Below are 17,492 nucleotides of genomic sequence, written 5' to 3'. Positions count from 1 at the left end.
GCATGATTATTATTGGACGGGCCCAAAGGAGGAAATATCACCTCAGCCAATATGGTGACAGGTTCTTCCATTCTAATACCGCCTATCCCTCATAGCGAGACACGCCAGACTCCCTCCTACCTTCCTGTGCTCCACCAAGTTCACTGGTAGGCACCATGAAAGATCTGCAGGGGAAAAAAATACATTTCCACCGAACAAGGGAAGAGTTGTTGCTTTGTTCTGTGTGTGGATCAGATCGTGGACTTCTCCCAAAAGTGCACTTGTGTACAATGCCAACGCAATCATTCCAGTAAGCCCAGGGATCAGGCCTCCCCCTTGACTGCTGTGTTGTCTAAGTGCACCGCTCCCTAAGGTGCGCTTGCTCTCTGTTGTCCTGGGGAACATTGCAGAATCCTGACCACCATCTACCTGATTTACACACTTGACTGTCCCCCGGCAAACCCAATTACACTGCCCTTCACAGAAGATAAATCAGATCCCTCGTCCCTGAAATGGCTCCAAAGTGGATCTGGTCTATGGGAAACGAGGGACTTATTGAAATCCTGCACTAATAGAGCTCTCCCAATGCTTTAGTATGTATAATATCCCCTGCTGCTTGGACCATAAAATGGATCTGGTAACGTTGGCTCTGAAGTGGGGCTGAGCCGATTGCATCTGCAGTTCCACTCTCCCAACGGTACACCCCCTCCACATGATGTCATGTCCTGTAACCGACCTGAGGTTCAGCTTTGCTGGAGTTCTTTTTGACGTGCTGGAAGCTTCCGAAGATCAGAGGCCCATATTAGCATAAGCAGCGCGTAGAAAGTGTTCCATACCGCAGGGGCCGAGGTTCGTTTATTCCCTGCATGTCTTCCTCTCTCTCCCGGCTTTTATGTCAAACTGTCTCAATCGAAAGAAGTAAAGTCGAAAAGACCCCCCAAAAAGTGGCCCAGATATTGTGGAATGATCGAAAACAATCTCTTTAAGCAGTGAGAGTGAATACTCCCCATATTTCCGTTGTTTACTACAGTGTCACATGTCATGGGGTTTCCATTCAGTGCAGTGTGGACAGGGGACATCCAGGCCACTCCATGCATAGTCACCATGACGCACATAGAACCTCCGGTATTTCCCCCCTCCCTCTCCCAGTACCAGGAGAGGAATGCCAGGGAGGCCCAACGTCTGACAGATAAGCTCCAGTTGAACCCCCCCCACCACCACCACCCCCACTCCCTTACCCCATCCTGTCCGCTGGACAATAGGAAAGGCAGCCAGACAGTGAGGCTGGTGTTGTTTGTGTGAGAATGTACCACCCCACATCCACCTGACTGGAAAACATGAGGCTGGACTTCCTGGCACTCCACTGACTGGGGGGGCGGAGGGGGAGAAGGAGGGCTCGACCAAAAGGTCGTCTCTGATTGAAGTGAAGCCATTGTATCACGATGTCATCTCTGAGTGCCAGGGCCCTGACTCTTGACGAGACAGAATCGCTAATCTGTCATCCCTTACTTTTATGTCCACCCACATGCTGTAAATCAGAGACGGACCGCATGGCCCACAATGCACTGTGTTCCGTCTTGGCAGCTGTCGGGCCAATGCTGGAGTCTGTCCAGCCACACGACTCAAGTTATTTGAGAGCTCAGTCTTCATTGGAGAGAAGAGAAGAAAAAAGAAAGAAGAGGAGATAGAGGGGGGAAGAGAAAGAGGAAAATAGAATAGAGCCAGGGTGCATTATTATGATGAGAGGAAGACTCGCGTTAAGTCATGGAGTGCTATCAGATCATCGGAAAAGCAGGCTGCATTCTTTTTAATTAAAGTATGAGTTCGTGTAAACAGCGCGTTCGTTCCAGCAACAGCGATTCAACGCGATTAGGAATGAGGTAACACTCGTCCACTGTCGATGTTTGACATTTGGAGGGTTCTGTTTAGGAACACGCCGATGGAAGTTTAAACGTTTTATTTGGGGTTAGCTGCTTTCCAAAGGACTGTTGATTTTGGCTATAGTCCCTACAGTTTGCCTAAGCCAAACTTGCTAGCCGAACAGAGTTTATGTGGTTGCTCATCCAACACCTTCTACCTCTGAGTGAACACAGCCCACTCCATTCAGCGCTGACAAAATGACTTTTCTCCCCCGCTGAGAATGGCCATGCTTTAAAACACTAAACCACTGTGTCACGAAATGTTCAGTAGGCCCCACTATTCCTTGTTCTTGAGCATGAAAGAGGCCCTCTATGACAGTGAGCCCATTCTTGTTGGCAGCGCATGCCCTTTCTCTCTCTCCAAAGCTGGTGTTTCAGATTATTTACACGCTATCAATGAGAGCCAGTCCCCAGAGGCTGTGGGAGGATTTATTCTCTGTGAGTGGAGGGAGGCACCTCCGTGAGCCTTTCAGCTCCCCCAGTCCAGACGTTGTTCCTGGGGCTTGATTTAAAGATTCCCAGGACTGACCGGGGCTGAATGGGACTGGAGCTGGGACCTCCAGCCCAGAGGACAACTTCTAATCAAAACTGAGGAACACTGACGTGTCTCTCTCTCTATGTCTCTGTCTCTCTCTCTCTCCCTCACTCTGCTTTACTCCCATGTCTGCTGCTAAAAATAGACGAATAACATTTAACACGACATTGTCAGCTAAAGGTTAAAGTCAGGCCATGCTAACTCCGGAGCCAGGAAGCTTTTCTCTCAACTGCTACTTCCAAATCGTTTCTCTTGCCTATTATCTCAGTGCCTGTAATTCAATCATAATGAATGCTTTCAACGTTTTTGTACATTCGGAAAAACATGGCTTAGATAAACAGACTTAGTTTGTTTCTCTCCCACGACAGGCAGGTGGCAGCCGTGGTGATCCCTGCAGACGAGATGGAGACTTTGAGGCTCAATACCTTTCTTCTTTTCCAGCCCACTTCTCAGCCCGTGGGATGCCTGAGTCCCTCTCTCTTTCTCTCGCTCCCTTCCTCTCCTTCTCTTTCTCTCTCTCCTTCTCTCTTGCTCTATCTCTCTTTCTTTCTCTCCTCTCCTCTCTTCTCTCTCTTTCTCTTTCTCCCCCCCTCCCCCTCTTTCCCGGCACGCTAGTCTGCCCTCCTCTGAGGCTGGCAGAGTAGCGTGCGTTTGATGGGATGATTCACAATCGAGCAGCTGCTGTGCGCTGGCCTTGAGACGGTGTGTCCAACCGGGCCTCTCTCATCCATCACCGCGTGCCTCCCCATATCAGGCCAGGTTTGGTTACAGTGGCTCAGGGAGAAAAGAGAGAGCTCCATTGTCACGGTCTCTCCACGCCGCAGCGAGATGTCCCAGCCGCCGCGGTGTTCCAGCAACTTCCCCCCCCCCCCCCAGCGCCGCGCCGTACGGCCCGCGTTGGCTCGTCGTGATTTTCTTTTTGATTTATGTCACACTACGGCATGTGCCCGGAGACGGAGGGGTAGTGATGTCATGGTGCAGCAAGCGAGAGGTGGTGGTTCCAGAGAGGAGTGAGTTCATCCGGAGCGCTCCACCATCTGGGTTTGATTCGGTTTGCCGGGGCGGAGAAGGAGAAGCGGATCTTTAGCTGGGTGGAGGGGGGTGGGGGGTGGGGGGAGGGGGGGGGGTCCCAATGAATGGTCGATGTCCCAGAGAGTCCCCACTCCCAACCCATTAGTCATCATCATGGAAAATGACTGTTCTTCAACGCTTCCGCCTCTTCATCTGTCACCCATCTCTCTCCCCTCTGTCATCCATCTCCCTCCTCCTCCGTTCCCTGCAGGGTCTGAGGTAGGCTACGGACCCCCCTAGCTGTCCTCTGTTTCACGTCCCCGTAGGCGTCTGTGATGAGACAGATGGACAGACAAGGGTCTCCCATGGCCTTCGTCACCAGGAAATGTGATCACTCAACACAACACTGTCTGACTGTGCATATGCATACCTGTGTGTTTTAATAGATGTTTTTTTGTTCTTGGGGTGATACCACAGGCTATGTGGTGGTGCTTCTTTCACAACATACCCCAAACTCTTTGTTCTTCAATCTAGGTGTTAAAATCTTACATCTCATAATCTGCATAATTTAGGAGCGCCTGGCCTCATTCTGTCTGGAAGGGATGCATCCACTGTGAAATACAGAGACAAATCGTTATAGATTTTTAATGGCGGGGGGAGGTGTTGGCAGAGTCCACTGGGTATACCGCTGAGGGTCTGGACCTGACGGATAGGAGAGATACACTAAGTTGATTCATGGGAGTTCAAGCGACTGGCTAGCTCGCTCACACTCGAGCTGAGTAGTCAGGTTCGATTCTCCTCCGCGTTCTCGTGGGACCGGGTGCCCAACCTCCAGTGTCCACGGTCTGTGTGCCAATCTTGTCTGGGATTCTTATAGCATTTACTTGTATAAATTTTTTGGGTACTGAAACTGGAACTATGTGGCATTTTTTAGTATGCGTTTTTGCAACCTGACCATTTTTGACATTGTTATTATAAAAAGCAAGACATTTCTTTGCTATATATAGTCGTGTGGCTCAAGGTTGTTCCAGTGTGTCTGACTGTGTTCTCTTTGCCCTTGTCTCGGTCGTGTCAGCTCATCCACAGGATCGCAGGTTTAGAATGCTAAACCGCACTTTTTTGTGCAGATTGTGCCAGGCTTGGCAGCCATAGCCACATTTGCCAGTCTAGACAATGAGGTGATGGTCTCAGGAAAGTGGGCTGTCAATGGGAGGATGCTTGAAAACGCCCTGGGGGAAATCGGATACCCATTCCAAATACGATCAGGATGCCTGTAGTTGTGTGATTTGGGCTCTGTATGTTTGTCTTTATTGTGTAATCTGGTGCTTAGGTGTGTGTGTGCAGGTGTGTGTGTGTTTAGCTGCTTCATCTTTGTGCCCATGTAGGGGTGTGTGTGTGCCCTGTGGGTTTAATGAAAGAGTGTGTGTGTGTCTGGGTCCTAAACACAGACACACACACACATAGGCTCTCTTTGTGCCCGGCTGACTGTCTGAGGTTCTTTGTCCTGGAATGTTCCACGTGCCGACGGACCACCATTGTCATCCCTGGATACAAAAACCTCCCCTATGTGTGTTGGTGTTTGCTGATGATTTGAAATCAAACAATACAAGCTTTTAAACGGTGCTCCGCTCATGCAGAGGGGGGGAGGGGGGGGAGGGGGAGGGGAGGGGGAGGGGAGGGGGAGGGGGGGGGCAGTAAATGCTTTTCATGTTTGTGAGGGGTCTGGAAAGCCACAGCTGGTTGCCCACGCTGATGCTACTGAAAGGCCCCAGCTGAGCTCTGAATGCTTCGGGAGCACAGATATGGTGCCAGACAGACCCCCCCCACCCCCCCACACACACACACACACCATGACGGTAGAAGAGCACCGTGAATGCAGTATGAAAGAATCATTTGACATGACCAACATTAGTTTGAGTAGTGGAGTCACCAACTAACTAGGATGCCAGAATGGTGTCTTGTTATTCTGTTCCAGAACTGAAATGTGAAGGACCACCTTGCGTCTATTGCGTCATTTGGCTCTCCGTTTTCATTGGCTAGCCGTGAGACACGGTTCGTCATCACTGCTGGAAGGGTTTAGCTTGGCCTGAATGGAAATAAGTTTATGGCCTGTCTATTTCACAAGAGGCTATCTTAACCTTACCAGCTCAATCAATGGACTGGCTGGAGGTAATCCTCATAAATCTGTTTAATAGTTAGCAGATATAATGGGAAAACTTCTTTAAATTAGCTCAGTAACAGTGTGTGGCTGTTTTTAGTCGGGTAGGGCTACATTACCTCATACTTAGACTTCAGTAAGAGAAGTTCTAAGTGTTTTAACTGCCCTAGACAGCTTCTCCAAGTAGCTACAGCATACGCTGAATCTGTTTTGGACCTCTGCTTCACAGGTGTCCAACCAGCCAAGAAGTCCGGCATCCCAGCCCCCAGGGAGATCGCTCCCACCGTCCCCAGAGACCGCGTGTCTCTCAGGGACCAGCTGAGGACGTCCACAGCCAAGAAGATGGTGCCCAGCTCCAGCACCTCCAGCCTGTCCACCCTGGCCAAGCAGCGGGGCTCCGCAAAGGGGCGGGCGGACTGCGAGGGCCCCGACAAGGGCCTGCTGGAGTGCCAGGTGAAGGAACTGCTGGCGGAAGCCAAGGCCAAGGAGTTTGAGATCAGCAAGCTGAGGATGGAGCTGCAGCGCTGCCGGGGCAAGGCCTCCTCCTGCTCCCCCTCCTCGGGCACCCCCTCGCCCCAGGAGGGAGGCCCCGAGCAGGGGCGGGGCCTGCCCGGCGAAGCCCTGGTCCTGGTGGGGGAGCTGAGGGAGAAGAACGGCAAGTTCCAGCGGGAGCTAGCTGCTCTGCGGGAGGAGAACCAGAGCCTGAAGGAGAAGCTGCTGTCCCTGGAGGCCTCTCCTCTCTCCAGCAACAGCACCTCTAACGCCAGCCCCTCCAAGCCCTCCGTCAACGGGCTCCCCTGCGACGACGACGCGTCAGAACTCCCCCGCCCGCCCGCCGGCGGCAGCCCACTCCAAACCTCCGCCTCCTCCGGCAGCGACATCACCAAGGGCTCCCCCTCGCCCGACTCCTCGGAGTTTGAGAAGATCCCCTCGCGGGCCGACTCTGCGAGCAGCGGCGTAGTCAAGGGGCTGTCGGCGGCGGGGGGTCGCGACCCCTCGGTGGAGAGCCTGACGGAGCAGATCCAGAAGATGGAGGAGAGCCACCACAGCACGTCGGAGGAGCTCCAGGCCACGCTGCAGGAGCTGGCCGACCAGCAGCAGGTGGTCCAGGAGCTGACGGCGGAGAACGAGCGCCTGGCCGAGGAGAAGGGCCTCCTGCAGGCCTCCCTGCAGCAGCAGAGGGAGAGGCTGGAGCTGCTGGCCCAGAAGAACGAGGCCCTGGCCTCCAGGCTCCAGGAGCAGGCCCTGCTCCAGGCCCAGAGGGAGGCGGAGGAGGAGGAAAAGGCCGGCCAGGGGCCCCGTCTGGCCGAGCTGGAGCAGCGGTACTCGGACCTGGTGGAGGGCTCGCGCTTCGAGAGGGAGAAGCTGGTGGGCATCCAGCAGCAGCTGACGGGGAGCCTGAGAGCCCTGGAGCAGGAGCACCAGGACGCCCAGGGCCAGGCGCGCTCCCTCAGGGAGGAGAGGGACGGCCTCCAGGCCCGCGTGGCCAGGGAGGTGGAGGCCGGGGGTCGGGCCGCCCTGGCCCTGGAGGAGCTCCGGGCCGCGGCCGACGGCCTGAGGGGGGAGAACGGGCGCCTTAGGGCCCAGGTGGACGTGGAGAAGCAGAAGGTGTGCGAGCTGAAGGCCATGCAGAGCGCCAGCGACAACACGGAGCTGCAGGGCCTGCTGAAGGCGGCCCACCTGGAGAGAGACAGGCTGGAGGGGGAGGTGACGGAGGGGCGGCAGGAGCGGCTGCAGGCCCAGGCGGACGCCGAGCACGTCCGGGCCTTGCTCTCCAAGGTGGGTGAGATACGGGGGAGGGTGTCGGCGGATGGGTGAGGGGTTGGTCTTTAAGACTGCACACGCAGGCACATAACATTCTTGAAGGCTCATAGGGACACTGTATCACACATCACGCATCTCACATTCAACCGAATTCAATGAAGCTTGAGCATGATCTTGTGAGAGGAAGAATTATAAAAAGACTCTTGGGTGGATTTCAAAGAGAGCAAAGGTTAGAGGAACATGTTTTCCTTTACAGGATTTGGAGGAGTGCACAGTCTCTGCTCTATCCCTTCCTTGTTAGCACCAGGTGTGCACAAGGATTAGCAAAGAGCCGTTTCGTCTTTGTGGTGAAAGTGCAAACACACGCCTCCCTGCTCATATTTAACTGTGCACACAATAAGTCACTGTCAGACCGCCATAATGGTTTGAATAGCACTCCAGCCTAGACAGACTATATATCCTGTAGGAGCCAGGATCTCAACCCTGACAAGTGAAGTCATATCCTGTGAAAGGGGGATCATTGCCCAAGCTGTGGTTTTCCCCCCTGACATCTCACACAACCCAATCTCTGGGTTTGGGTTGTCATCTCTTGCTGATGATGTCATCCCGGGGTGTGTCCCGAGCAGCTGTGACTCAGCGTTGTGATGTCATCACTGTTGGACGGCGAGCCGAGGTGAATCGGACTCAGGCCTCCTGGCCTCGCCAGGGCGAGAGGGGGAGGTCCCCGCCCCCTCGTGGCCCCAGACGCCAGCGTCGTGCTCTGTAAATGAGGCCCATGTAATCTACTGGAAAAGGTTTAATGCCACACACTGTTTGTGTTTCCAGTAGATTACTGTCAGTTCATCGAACTGTAAAGGCAGGAATCTGTCTTTCTCAATTACCTAAAAAAAAGGGTACTGTATGACGGTGTAGGTGGCACCTTCAGCCGGTGTGTCGCTAGGGACGACCTGCAGTGTTGACTGTCGTTTGGATGAGCGATTCGCCAAACATAGCGTTTGCCGCCATGTTGAGCTGCACCGAGCCATGGATCACTCCAAGATGGTATCTCTCCACATGGCAGGACGCACTCTGAGACCCACCCTGTTAGCCAGATCATAAAAGTATTTGATTCAAACGGGCACTGCACCAATGCCTCCTAATAGCAGTGAGAGGGGATCAGTCGTGCTCCAAAACCATGAACTATAAATGGAATAAGATCGGTGAGTCATCGTCACCTTCAATCTCAACTGGGGAAAGACCATCAACAGCTGTTGCTTTGGTCCTTTTCACCTCGAGTTCATGCATCGGCACAGACACTGACAGTGTAGGCGTCAAACCGCATTTCCCATTTCCTGTTCCTGACATCAGACTGTGCTGAATCAGGGCTGTCATAAGATCACCTTCACACACCACAGGACGCTTCGTGTTCCAACTGGCCGAGGAGCACACACGGTCTCTCTGTGTCGCTGAAACGCCTCATACGTTGTCCTGCTGTAGAAAGGGATTCACCACCGGCAACAGCGCCACCTCAAGGCGGCCACCGCAAAACACAATCCCTCCCCATCGAACCGACTAACCTAACCCGTCATCTGGTGTGTTCCCCCCAGACGGAGGGGGAGTGTCGGCTGGTCCAGCAGCGGGCTGAGAGGAGGGAGCTGGACCTGAGCGAGAGGGTCAGCGCCCTGGAGGAAGACAGGCAGCAAGCCGAGGCCCAGATCAAGGACCTGAAGGAGACCATCTTCGAGCTGGAGGACCAGGTGGAGCAGCAGAGGGCGGTGCACCTGCACACCAACCAGGCCATCCTGGACCTGGAGAGTGAGTGTCAGCCCCGCAGGCTCCACCCCCCGGGGTTAGCGTATAGCTTCTCGTTTGGACCTTAGGGAAGTCCTAGCTTGAACGCTGAGCTGCTCGTGGGAACAGCTCATACTGTTGGTCAGGGATGAAAAAAATGAAGTGTGATTGATTTTACCCAGGTGTAGGGGTTAGAGGGCTAGCGGTCTTCCTCTCTTTCTCACTCCTTCTCTCCTTGTCTTTTTCCATCTCTGTCACTCCGAGTTGTTTTCTCTTTTTATCTCTTGCTATCTCTCTCTCTCTCTTGCTTGCTATCTCTCTCTCTCTCTCTCTCTCTCTCTCTCTCTCTCTCTCTCTCTCTCTCTCTCTCTCTCTCTCTATCTCTCTATCTCTCGCATGCATCTAGATTTGCACTGACAGCTTGAGCCCTGTATCTGGATGCTACAAGACTTGTGACAAATTAGGAAAAAGTCAGACACATCATGCAGTCATGTATATAACTAATGCCAGCCCTGTGATCATTCTAAACACAATTCCAGTAAATGAAAAACACGTTTTGTCTCGAGATGCAAACGCCACACAGCTGTAACGAGACACACTTCGAGACTGTGATAGATGAACACGCCTACCAGATTAGCCTTCAGAAGAAAACAATTGAAGCATTACAGTATGAGCTTCGTAGGATGTCAAGTCGGTTTATTTATGTGACGTTCTTCAGGGAAAATGTTCTCAAAGACTTCCCTCCTTCCTCCTCTGCAGACCAAGTCAAGAAGTTGGAGGAGCAGAAGGCTGAGGTGGAGCGACAGCTAAAGATCCTCAGCAAGCAGATGAAGGTGAGTCAGATCACACAAGTCTGGGAGATCCCAAAGGGAGATTGGCCGCTGGTCTACCCCAAGTCTGAGAGATCCCAGAGGGAGATCTCCCACTGGTCTACCCCAAGTCTGGGAGATCCCAAAGGGAGATCTCCCACTGGTCTGATCCCAGAGGGAGATCTCCCACTGGTCTTCCCCAAATCTGAGAGATCCCAGAGGAGATCTCCCACTGGTCTTCCCCAATTCTGAGAGATCCCATAGGGAGATCTCCCACTGTACACGCATGAGCACATTCTGCATGTGTGTGGGACGTGTCTCCGCTCCTCACCGGCGTGCCCCGCGTGTGCCTCAGGACGAGACGGAGGAGTGGCGGCGCTTCCAGGCGGACCTCCAGACGGCGGTGGTGGTGGCCAACGACATCAAGGTGGAGGCCCAGCAGGAGCTGCGCTCGCTGCGGAGGAGGCTGCAGGAGGAGCAGGAGCACAGCGCCAAGCTCTCCTCCGACCTGGAGCAGCTGCAGGGGGTCGGCAGGTAGGTCGTCACCCCACCCCTCCCCACTTGTCCCTCTCCTCTGTCTCTGTCTAACCCTCCCCCCTTCCTCTCCCTGCCTCCCCGTCCCTCTCAGCATCGGGCTGTAGCCTCGCTGTCTCTCTCTCTCTTTCTCTCCTAACACACCCTCTCTGTCCTAGGGCTTGCCACATCCCACTGTCGGTGTGAATGTATGGTCTGGTCCTAGTTAACTGTGGGAGACAGGTGGGAGACGGACGTTTGGGTTCCCTGTGATCTGGGACAGATTTGTTAAGAAGCTTCCCGAAAGTCAACTTTTTCCGAGGAGATTGTGCTAATGGGGGGGGGCCTTTTTCGGGAGGGGTTGCATTGAATTTTAGTTTCCGCCCAATAGTAGTTTATGATTTCTCGATTTAACAAAGTGTAATCTTAATACCTCAAATCCTAGGATTTTCTCATCTTAAATCCTTGGATTTGGAGGGGTTTAACAGTCCTGGGATTTGGCAAACCCTGTTGATAGATTAGCCGTTTTCTCCTGCAGTACTTCTCTCTGTATCCTCAAGCAGCTGCAAACTCTCTGGCTGGCCTGGTCCGTCTCAAACCAACGACTTGTAGCAACACTCTAGCCTGTCACTTCACTACTACCAGCACCGTTTAGACAGACGCACATGAAGGTTTCCATGATTAGCCCTTCTTATCGCATTCTAGAACAAATAAATTCAACTTTGCTAACCACGTCAGTTGTCAGGAAAACGGATGCTGGTGAAATACAGCTGGACAACTTTGCACTGTTGTGTTTGTTTATTTTTTCTAAACGTTGTGTCACCACTATTTCTGCTGCACCAAAAACATATTTTATTGATTGAATTAATGGTGTTAGTGGTGTAACACCCTTCAGTCGACTGTGTGTGTGTGTGTGTGTGTGTGTGTGTGTGAAGGCTGCGGGGGGGTGTGTTAGTACGTCCTTCATGCCGATCGCTGGGCCAGTCACCTCCTCTGTGAGGAGGTCTGTGTGAGTTTGGACTGGAGAGGGCTACAGGATCTGTATCGCCACTCCGCAATTAATACAATTAACTAAATAACCAAGCCTGAAAATCAGTGGTAGATTCAAACATACATGCGTACTGTAGATGAGAAAATACGATCAAAGATATCCAGTGTTTTGTTTGATTTATTTCCGGTTTAGTCGATAAATAATACTTTTTCGAGCACAAAATATCCATAGTTTGAGCAAAAGCCTGCGCTGGAGGGAACAGTGAAGGGTCTCCCTATTTGGCACTATTCACAACAGTAAACACCTGAGCTGAAACAGAGCTAAGGTAGTGTGAGGTGCTTGACCTTGCGCCCTCCAGAGGGACTAGCCGGTATGCCGCGTCCCCTCCCCCAGCTGAAGCAGCAGGAAGCCCCTGTGACAAGGCTCCTTATGTAAAGCCCAGGTGAGTGTCCTGACACTGAATGCCTTGAGAGTGAATGCCGTTAGAGCCAGCCTGCGTGATGCTACTGATCCTCCCACTAACGCACTGCTACCTTCTCTGCTGCTTCTCTCTGGCTGTCATGACTGGCTGTCTGACTGGCTGTCTGACTGGCTGTCTGACCGTCTGTCTGACTATCTGTCTGACGATCTGTTTGTCTGATTGTCTGTCATGACTGGCTGTCTGACTGGCTGTCTGACTGGCTGTCTGACTGGCTGTCTGACCGTCTGTCTGACTATCTGTCTGACTATCTGTCTGACTATCTGTTTGTCTGTCTGACTGGCTGTCTGACTGGATGGCTTCCCAAACCTAGAGATGCCTTTCATCTAATTTTCCGTGGGGGGGGGGTGAGGGGAGATGAACTTGGTTTGCTTTGCTTGACTCCAGCTACTAAACTGTAGATCCTCGGCGCCCCCTGCTGTTGTTGTTTTGAATAACTCCTCTACCTGATACTTGTCCACCATACAGCATGAGGACTGATGATTTGCTCTCTTGCTATTGAATCATCTGCTTGATCAGGTGGAGGATTATATCCAGATCGCACATAGATATGAACACACAGGACTTGTTTAAGATCAGGTTGGATGGCCCTCGTAGATGCATGGGTTAGGACTGCATTGGTGTAGTCATAGAATGCGGTGACTCCAATACACTACGACTGTAGAAATGTTGACAAGCAATGACAGATTCAGCCCCTAAATGGATTTCATGAGGTTCGTTTATTTTCATATTTCCATCGGTCTTCACCAAGGTCTTGTTCTTCTGTTTCAGACTCGGCCCTGGAGCCAGTTTTGATACCAAGACTGCCGTGGAGGGCCGGTAGGAGACACCGGCCACACCGAGCCCAGATGAACACAGTGTTATTGTACTGATCTGTTTCCCTCAGTACCACCATGCTAAACGTCACATCGTATAGAAAGGTCTGATCACCTGCCAGGGTGACCAGTACCGATGCAGTATATTCCCAAACCGACAGGATTCACTGATTTACTGTACTCGTGAAGCGGTCCTTTTGGAAATATTTGGAGTAAAATGTATTTGTCATTTGCATATTTGCTCAAATGTTTGTGACGATCTTTTCCTTCGGTCAAGAGAAGTGATCAGTTTGCAGACACATTTGTTTTTTCTGTCTTTTTCATTTGCCTTTTAACAGCTGAAATTGCCATGGTAGATAATCATTTGTTTATTGAAACATAATAATCTGCAGTTGGTGAAACGCAGCTCTTGCTGGGTTTACACATACAGCTCTGAGAATCAGAGTTGTTATCAAAAGGAGTTGTCTCGCTATCTCAACAGGCTGGCCAGTTATATGAACAGTGGAGTTAGATTAAACAAGTTTAAATAGCTTCTCGTTTGGATTCATTTCTAATAGCTGTCTGTTTCCTGACATATCTCCTCAACTCTATATTGTGGCCGAACTTCAACTGAGAGATAATAATACATTTCGCCAGAGAGGTTTTCTAGTTGCATTATTCACAAACCTATGTTCCCCCTCATCTCTGTCCTACAGTAATGGGCTGTTTGGATTATCTGTTACAATCACTATCTGTTAAGTGGTTTAATAATGTTTACGTTTCGTGAAGTTCAATGACCACACAATTTCACTTCTATGAGATTATCCTTGCAAACACATGTTTGGTGTTGTACAGTGGTAAGTTAGTTGGAGAAAACAAGCCGCCTTTCGCTTTTATCCACAAGTTATTTGCACCACGTCGTTCTGTGAGTGTGATGTTGTTATGAACCACTAGGAGGCACTATAAACCAATAATCCAGCAGCTCATGAACTGGGCTCCTTGGTCAGATTTACCTCTGCACCGGACCTGAGTTGTGTTGAACCACTCTTTGTAAATGCTCACCCGTTTGAGGTAAATGCTGAGCTGCAGTAACATATCACATATAGCAACACAGGAAGTACGCAAGTACTCAGGAAGACACATGGAAGCCGTGGTGGTAGATGCCTAATCAGTTATCACTGCCTCAAACTTACAGCTGTGCCTCGATATCAACATTATCAACTCACAATGTGTGTTCACATAGAGCTGGTGAAACTGTAGTAGTATTTCTTTTTACTATGAATGTTTTACTGCTCGTTCTAAAGCAACCCCTCCTTCAGGACGATCCATTTACTCACTTATTCAGGGTAGACATCTGATCATTGTCGCCCATAAACCTCCACAGAGACTTACTGGTCTCTGGTCACTGGTCTTATCGATCTCAGGTTATTATCACTCCCCCTTAATGAGACGTATAATATTACTGCAGTCTTACAAAAGCCATAATGCTCAACCAGAGACAAACATTAAGGACTGTTGGTTTGATGTTGCCAAAAATACCACCTGGAAAAGATGATGTGCTAAACCTGTATCTGTCTGCAGTTCAGCCCTTTATCCAACTACCCAGTGAATGTGCAACTATTTTAAGTTATTCGTAGGTTGAGTGAGTCTGGTTGTATGCCTGTGACCGATCAAAATATACAATGCTGTTTATCCAGAGACATAGTAAATGTACAGTGTTTGTCTGGTTCAACCTTTTTGTATTTGTTCATTGGTAAGTCAATAAATGAACTGACTCCAGTCTGGCCATGCTTGTGTACGCTTGTTTGGAGTCTGCTCTCATTGGACGGTGAAACGAGTACTGCTTCCTTGTCAGATTCCTCACCTCATATCCCCTTACCCATCCATCAATGACGAGCTTTCATCACTCACTGCCAGTCCGCGCTAGTTCATAACCTGCATCCCGGTGTTTACAGCAGGAGTCGGGAAGAATCATTTGTACCCCGAACCCTATCGAGCGCTTAATCCTAAATTAGGGCAGGTTAGCGGTTATTGACGTTGTAATCTGATTATGCTGCCTAGAACCTCGGTTTTATCTGTTGAGCAAATATTACACTGGTCAGGCAATGTACTGAGCAAACATCTCATCATTGGCTGGCTATGTCAGATTGATTGAGCCATTGTTTTGATATTATCCAGCTAGTTAACTATTGCCTTTGCGATAAGAGTTCAAAAAGAGAGTTAAGAAATGTGTGCATTGTTTGTACAGACTCTGGCACAATGTACATGTCAACATTCGTTTTTGGAAGGTAGGCTCAGGTCACGTCGAAGCAGTAAATACCCATCAACACTTTGACAGTATGGCACGTCTTGGCGTCATGTCAAAGATACCCAATTGACGACAGAGCTATACAATCTCCATCTCCCCCCCCCCCCCCCCCCTGAAATAGTAAAGATAGAACCAAAGGAGGAAGCTGGGGGTGGTTGGAGGCGGCAACAAGATAAGACGCATGTCTTATCTTGCTTAGTGGCAATGTTGGATGTTTCGTGAGTTTCCTTAGACATAGACCACGCTGTTAAATGTGGGCGAGTGAGCTCTGCCCGGTTCCACACAGTTCTTCCTCTTGCCCGTGGGTGTTCCTACACGGTGATGGTGTGTCGTTCTCTCGCCCCCCCCCCCCCCCTGCAGGACGCGATTGGACGAGGGGAGTCCGTCGGACGCCGACGTCGGCCCTCATTGGTGTGCGACCGGCGCCGTCCAGACCCCGCCCGCGGACGCCGACGGCAACGCCACGTCGGAGCCGGGAGCCACGGTCAAGTCCCTCATCAAGTCCTTCGACACAGCTGTGCAGAGTGAGCACACGCGCACACATATACACCAACCAAGCGTGCCAGGGTTTTTGTTCAGGAGAACAACAGCTGTCAGTCACCATAAGGTTAACGTAATGTAATCCGCTAAAGCCACGGAAGGTCGTCTGTGTGGCTGCCCGGAGCTGTGCTGCGTGGGCGGCAGAGGTCCCCGTAGATCTGTCCAGCCGGCGGGATGGAAACGTTTTTTATTTTGAGAGGCCGGTCTGTTGAATCACGGGGGAGATGTTGCAAACAATTCCAGATATTCTGTGGAGGAAGGGGAATGAAGGAAAACCACATGGTGTTGACACAAACCCTCCCCCGATACACCATATCAACTCAATTAAGATTGGCAGGTGCCTGCCATGGGAAAGCCCAACCACATGCGTTTTTTTTCCTCCCAAATATCTTTTCAACCCGAGAAACGGTCCCGTGCTCCGCGACGCGTCATCCGATGTGTTTTGCTGTGTCTTCCAGACTGTCCGGGGCACTCGGTCCAGATGCACTCGTCCCCGCGCAGTCCCCTGAGTGGCATCCCCGTCCGCAGCGCCCCGGCCGCTGCCATCTCCCCCGTCCAGGTACGGACCCTTCTTCTCCCAGGGCCGGCCTCACAGGGCCTCTCCCCCAAGCCTACCAATAAACGTCATAGCATAACACATGACTCAGATGCCAGTCGTTCTCGTCATGAGGAGGGCTCATGTTAATGTTGAATGCCTGCTGTTGTTGTTGTTGTTGTTTTGTAGAGACATTCGTACATCAAACCCCTCTCCAAGACACTGGAGAAAAGGATCAATCACGGGGAATTTTCCCATCCAGGTGAGCTGCGACTTTTCGTTTAATCCAAACAGACACCCTTTCAGCCAATCTGTTTTCCTTACATCTGTTTGTCAGCCATGTGTTGTGTTACAAGCAACTGTTGTAAGAATCAAGCAGCACTGTGTACAGTGGAAGTTTTGGCTCTCTCTGTGGTTTTCTGGTGTGCGCTCTACTCAGTGTGATCATCCCCACTTCCTCCACTGTAGTTGGCCATCTTGGTTTTCTCATGAATCCACAGGGACAGGACGCTACTATGATTTACCGCTCTGGAAAATTACTTGTTCAAACGTCTAGTCTGTTTAGGGCTTTAAGTGGTCACTGTTAAGTGAAACTAATGAAGAAAGTTGATTCTATCCAACTTGTGTTTGGACAAAGGACAACTAATGAAAAGTTTCAGCACATTATGCTATTTTTGTTACCCAGCCAAGCAGTAGACCACCAGATACACAGTGTCTAAGTCATTTGACTTAGCTTGGTCTTTGGTGCAGGTCTAGAAGGTCCCGGAAAAGTAATCAGAGTACTGTGAGAGAGACACCGACAAGATGGAATGTTCCAGTATAATATCCCCCTTACGAAAAAGAAGTATATTAAAGTATACTATAAGTTACCAAAAATATGGATAGTACACTTTAAGTTCACTTTTGATATACTTTTAAGAAGTATACTTCGCAAATAGTTCACTTTTGATATACTTTTAATTATGCTTTGAAAATAGTTCACTTTTGATATACTTTTAAGAAGTATATCAAATATATATATATAAGTTTTATTTTACATACGTTTTCATACGTTTCTTTTATTATACAGCAAAAACTGTCAAAATACTTTTAAAGTACATTACAAGTAAAAAAATGTGGATCCATCTTGTATATTATAATTATTCATGTCTAAGAAAATCTATTATGCATTACACATTGAATCTTTTTTGTTACTGAAGCTGTAACCTTAATTACTGCCAAAACATTTTGAAGCCCTATACTCTTATACTAATAATTATCAATTGGATTATTAATGGAAAAAACGAAAAAGCTACTTGAGAAAGAAGCAGACAGAAGGGTTGTGTTATGCATTTGAAGGTTATACCGTCAAACTGACTGAAGAATGAAATGACGACTTGAAAAAATGA

The 17,492-nt window shown here is 50.2% G+C and overlaps 1 protein-coding gene across 6 annotated transcripts in view; it reads left to right on the top strand.

Annotated features, from left to right (window-relative positions):
• Positions 1–17,492, top strand: part of specc1 (sperm antigen with calponin homology and coiled-coil domains 1) — a 60,228-nt gene that overhangs the window by 28,229 nt on the left and 14,507 nt on the right. For 5 of the 6 annotated variants that reach the window (XM_067256834.1, XM_067256836.1, XM_067256838.1 and 2 more), the window contains 7 exons: positions 5,832–7,381; positions 8,953–9,160; positions 9,896–9,969; positions 10,301–10,479; positions 15,390–15,553; positions 16,028–16,128; positions 16,294–16,366. In XM_067256834.1, the coding sequence (XP_067112935.1) occupies positions 5,832–7,381; positions 8,953–9,160; positions 9,896–9,969; positions 10,301–10,479; positions 15,390–15,553; positions 16,028–16,128; positions 16,294–16,366 (2,349 nt within the window). Of the gene's footprint in view, positions 1–5,831; positions 7,382–8,952; positions 9,161–9,895; positions 9,970–10,300; positions 10,480–12,698; positions 14,518–15,389; positions 15,554–16,027; positions 16,129–16,293; positions 16,367–17,492 lie in introns of those variants that run through there. The other variant, XM_067256840.1, reaches the window with a different exon arrangement.

Source organism: Osmerus mordax, chromosome 19, assembly GCF_038355195.1.
Source record: "Osmerus mordax isolate fOsmMor3 chromosome 19, fOsmMor3.pri, whole genome shotgun sequence".
Lineage (NCBI taxonomy): Eukaryota > Metazoa > Chordata > Actinopteri > Osmeriformes > Osmeridae > Osmerus > Osmerus mordax.
This window is presented reverse-complemented; position numbering and strand designations above follow the sequence as displayed.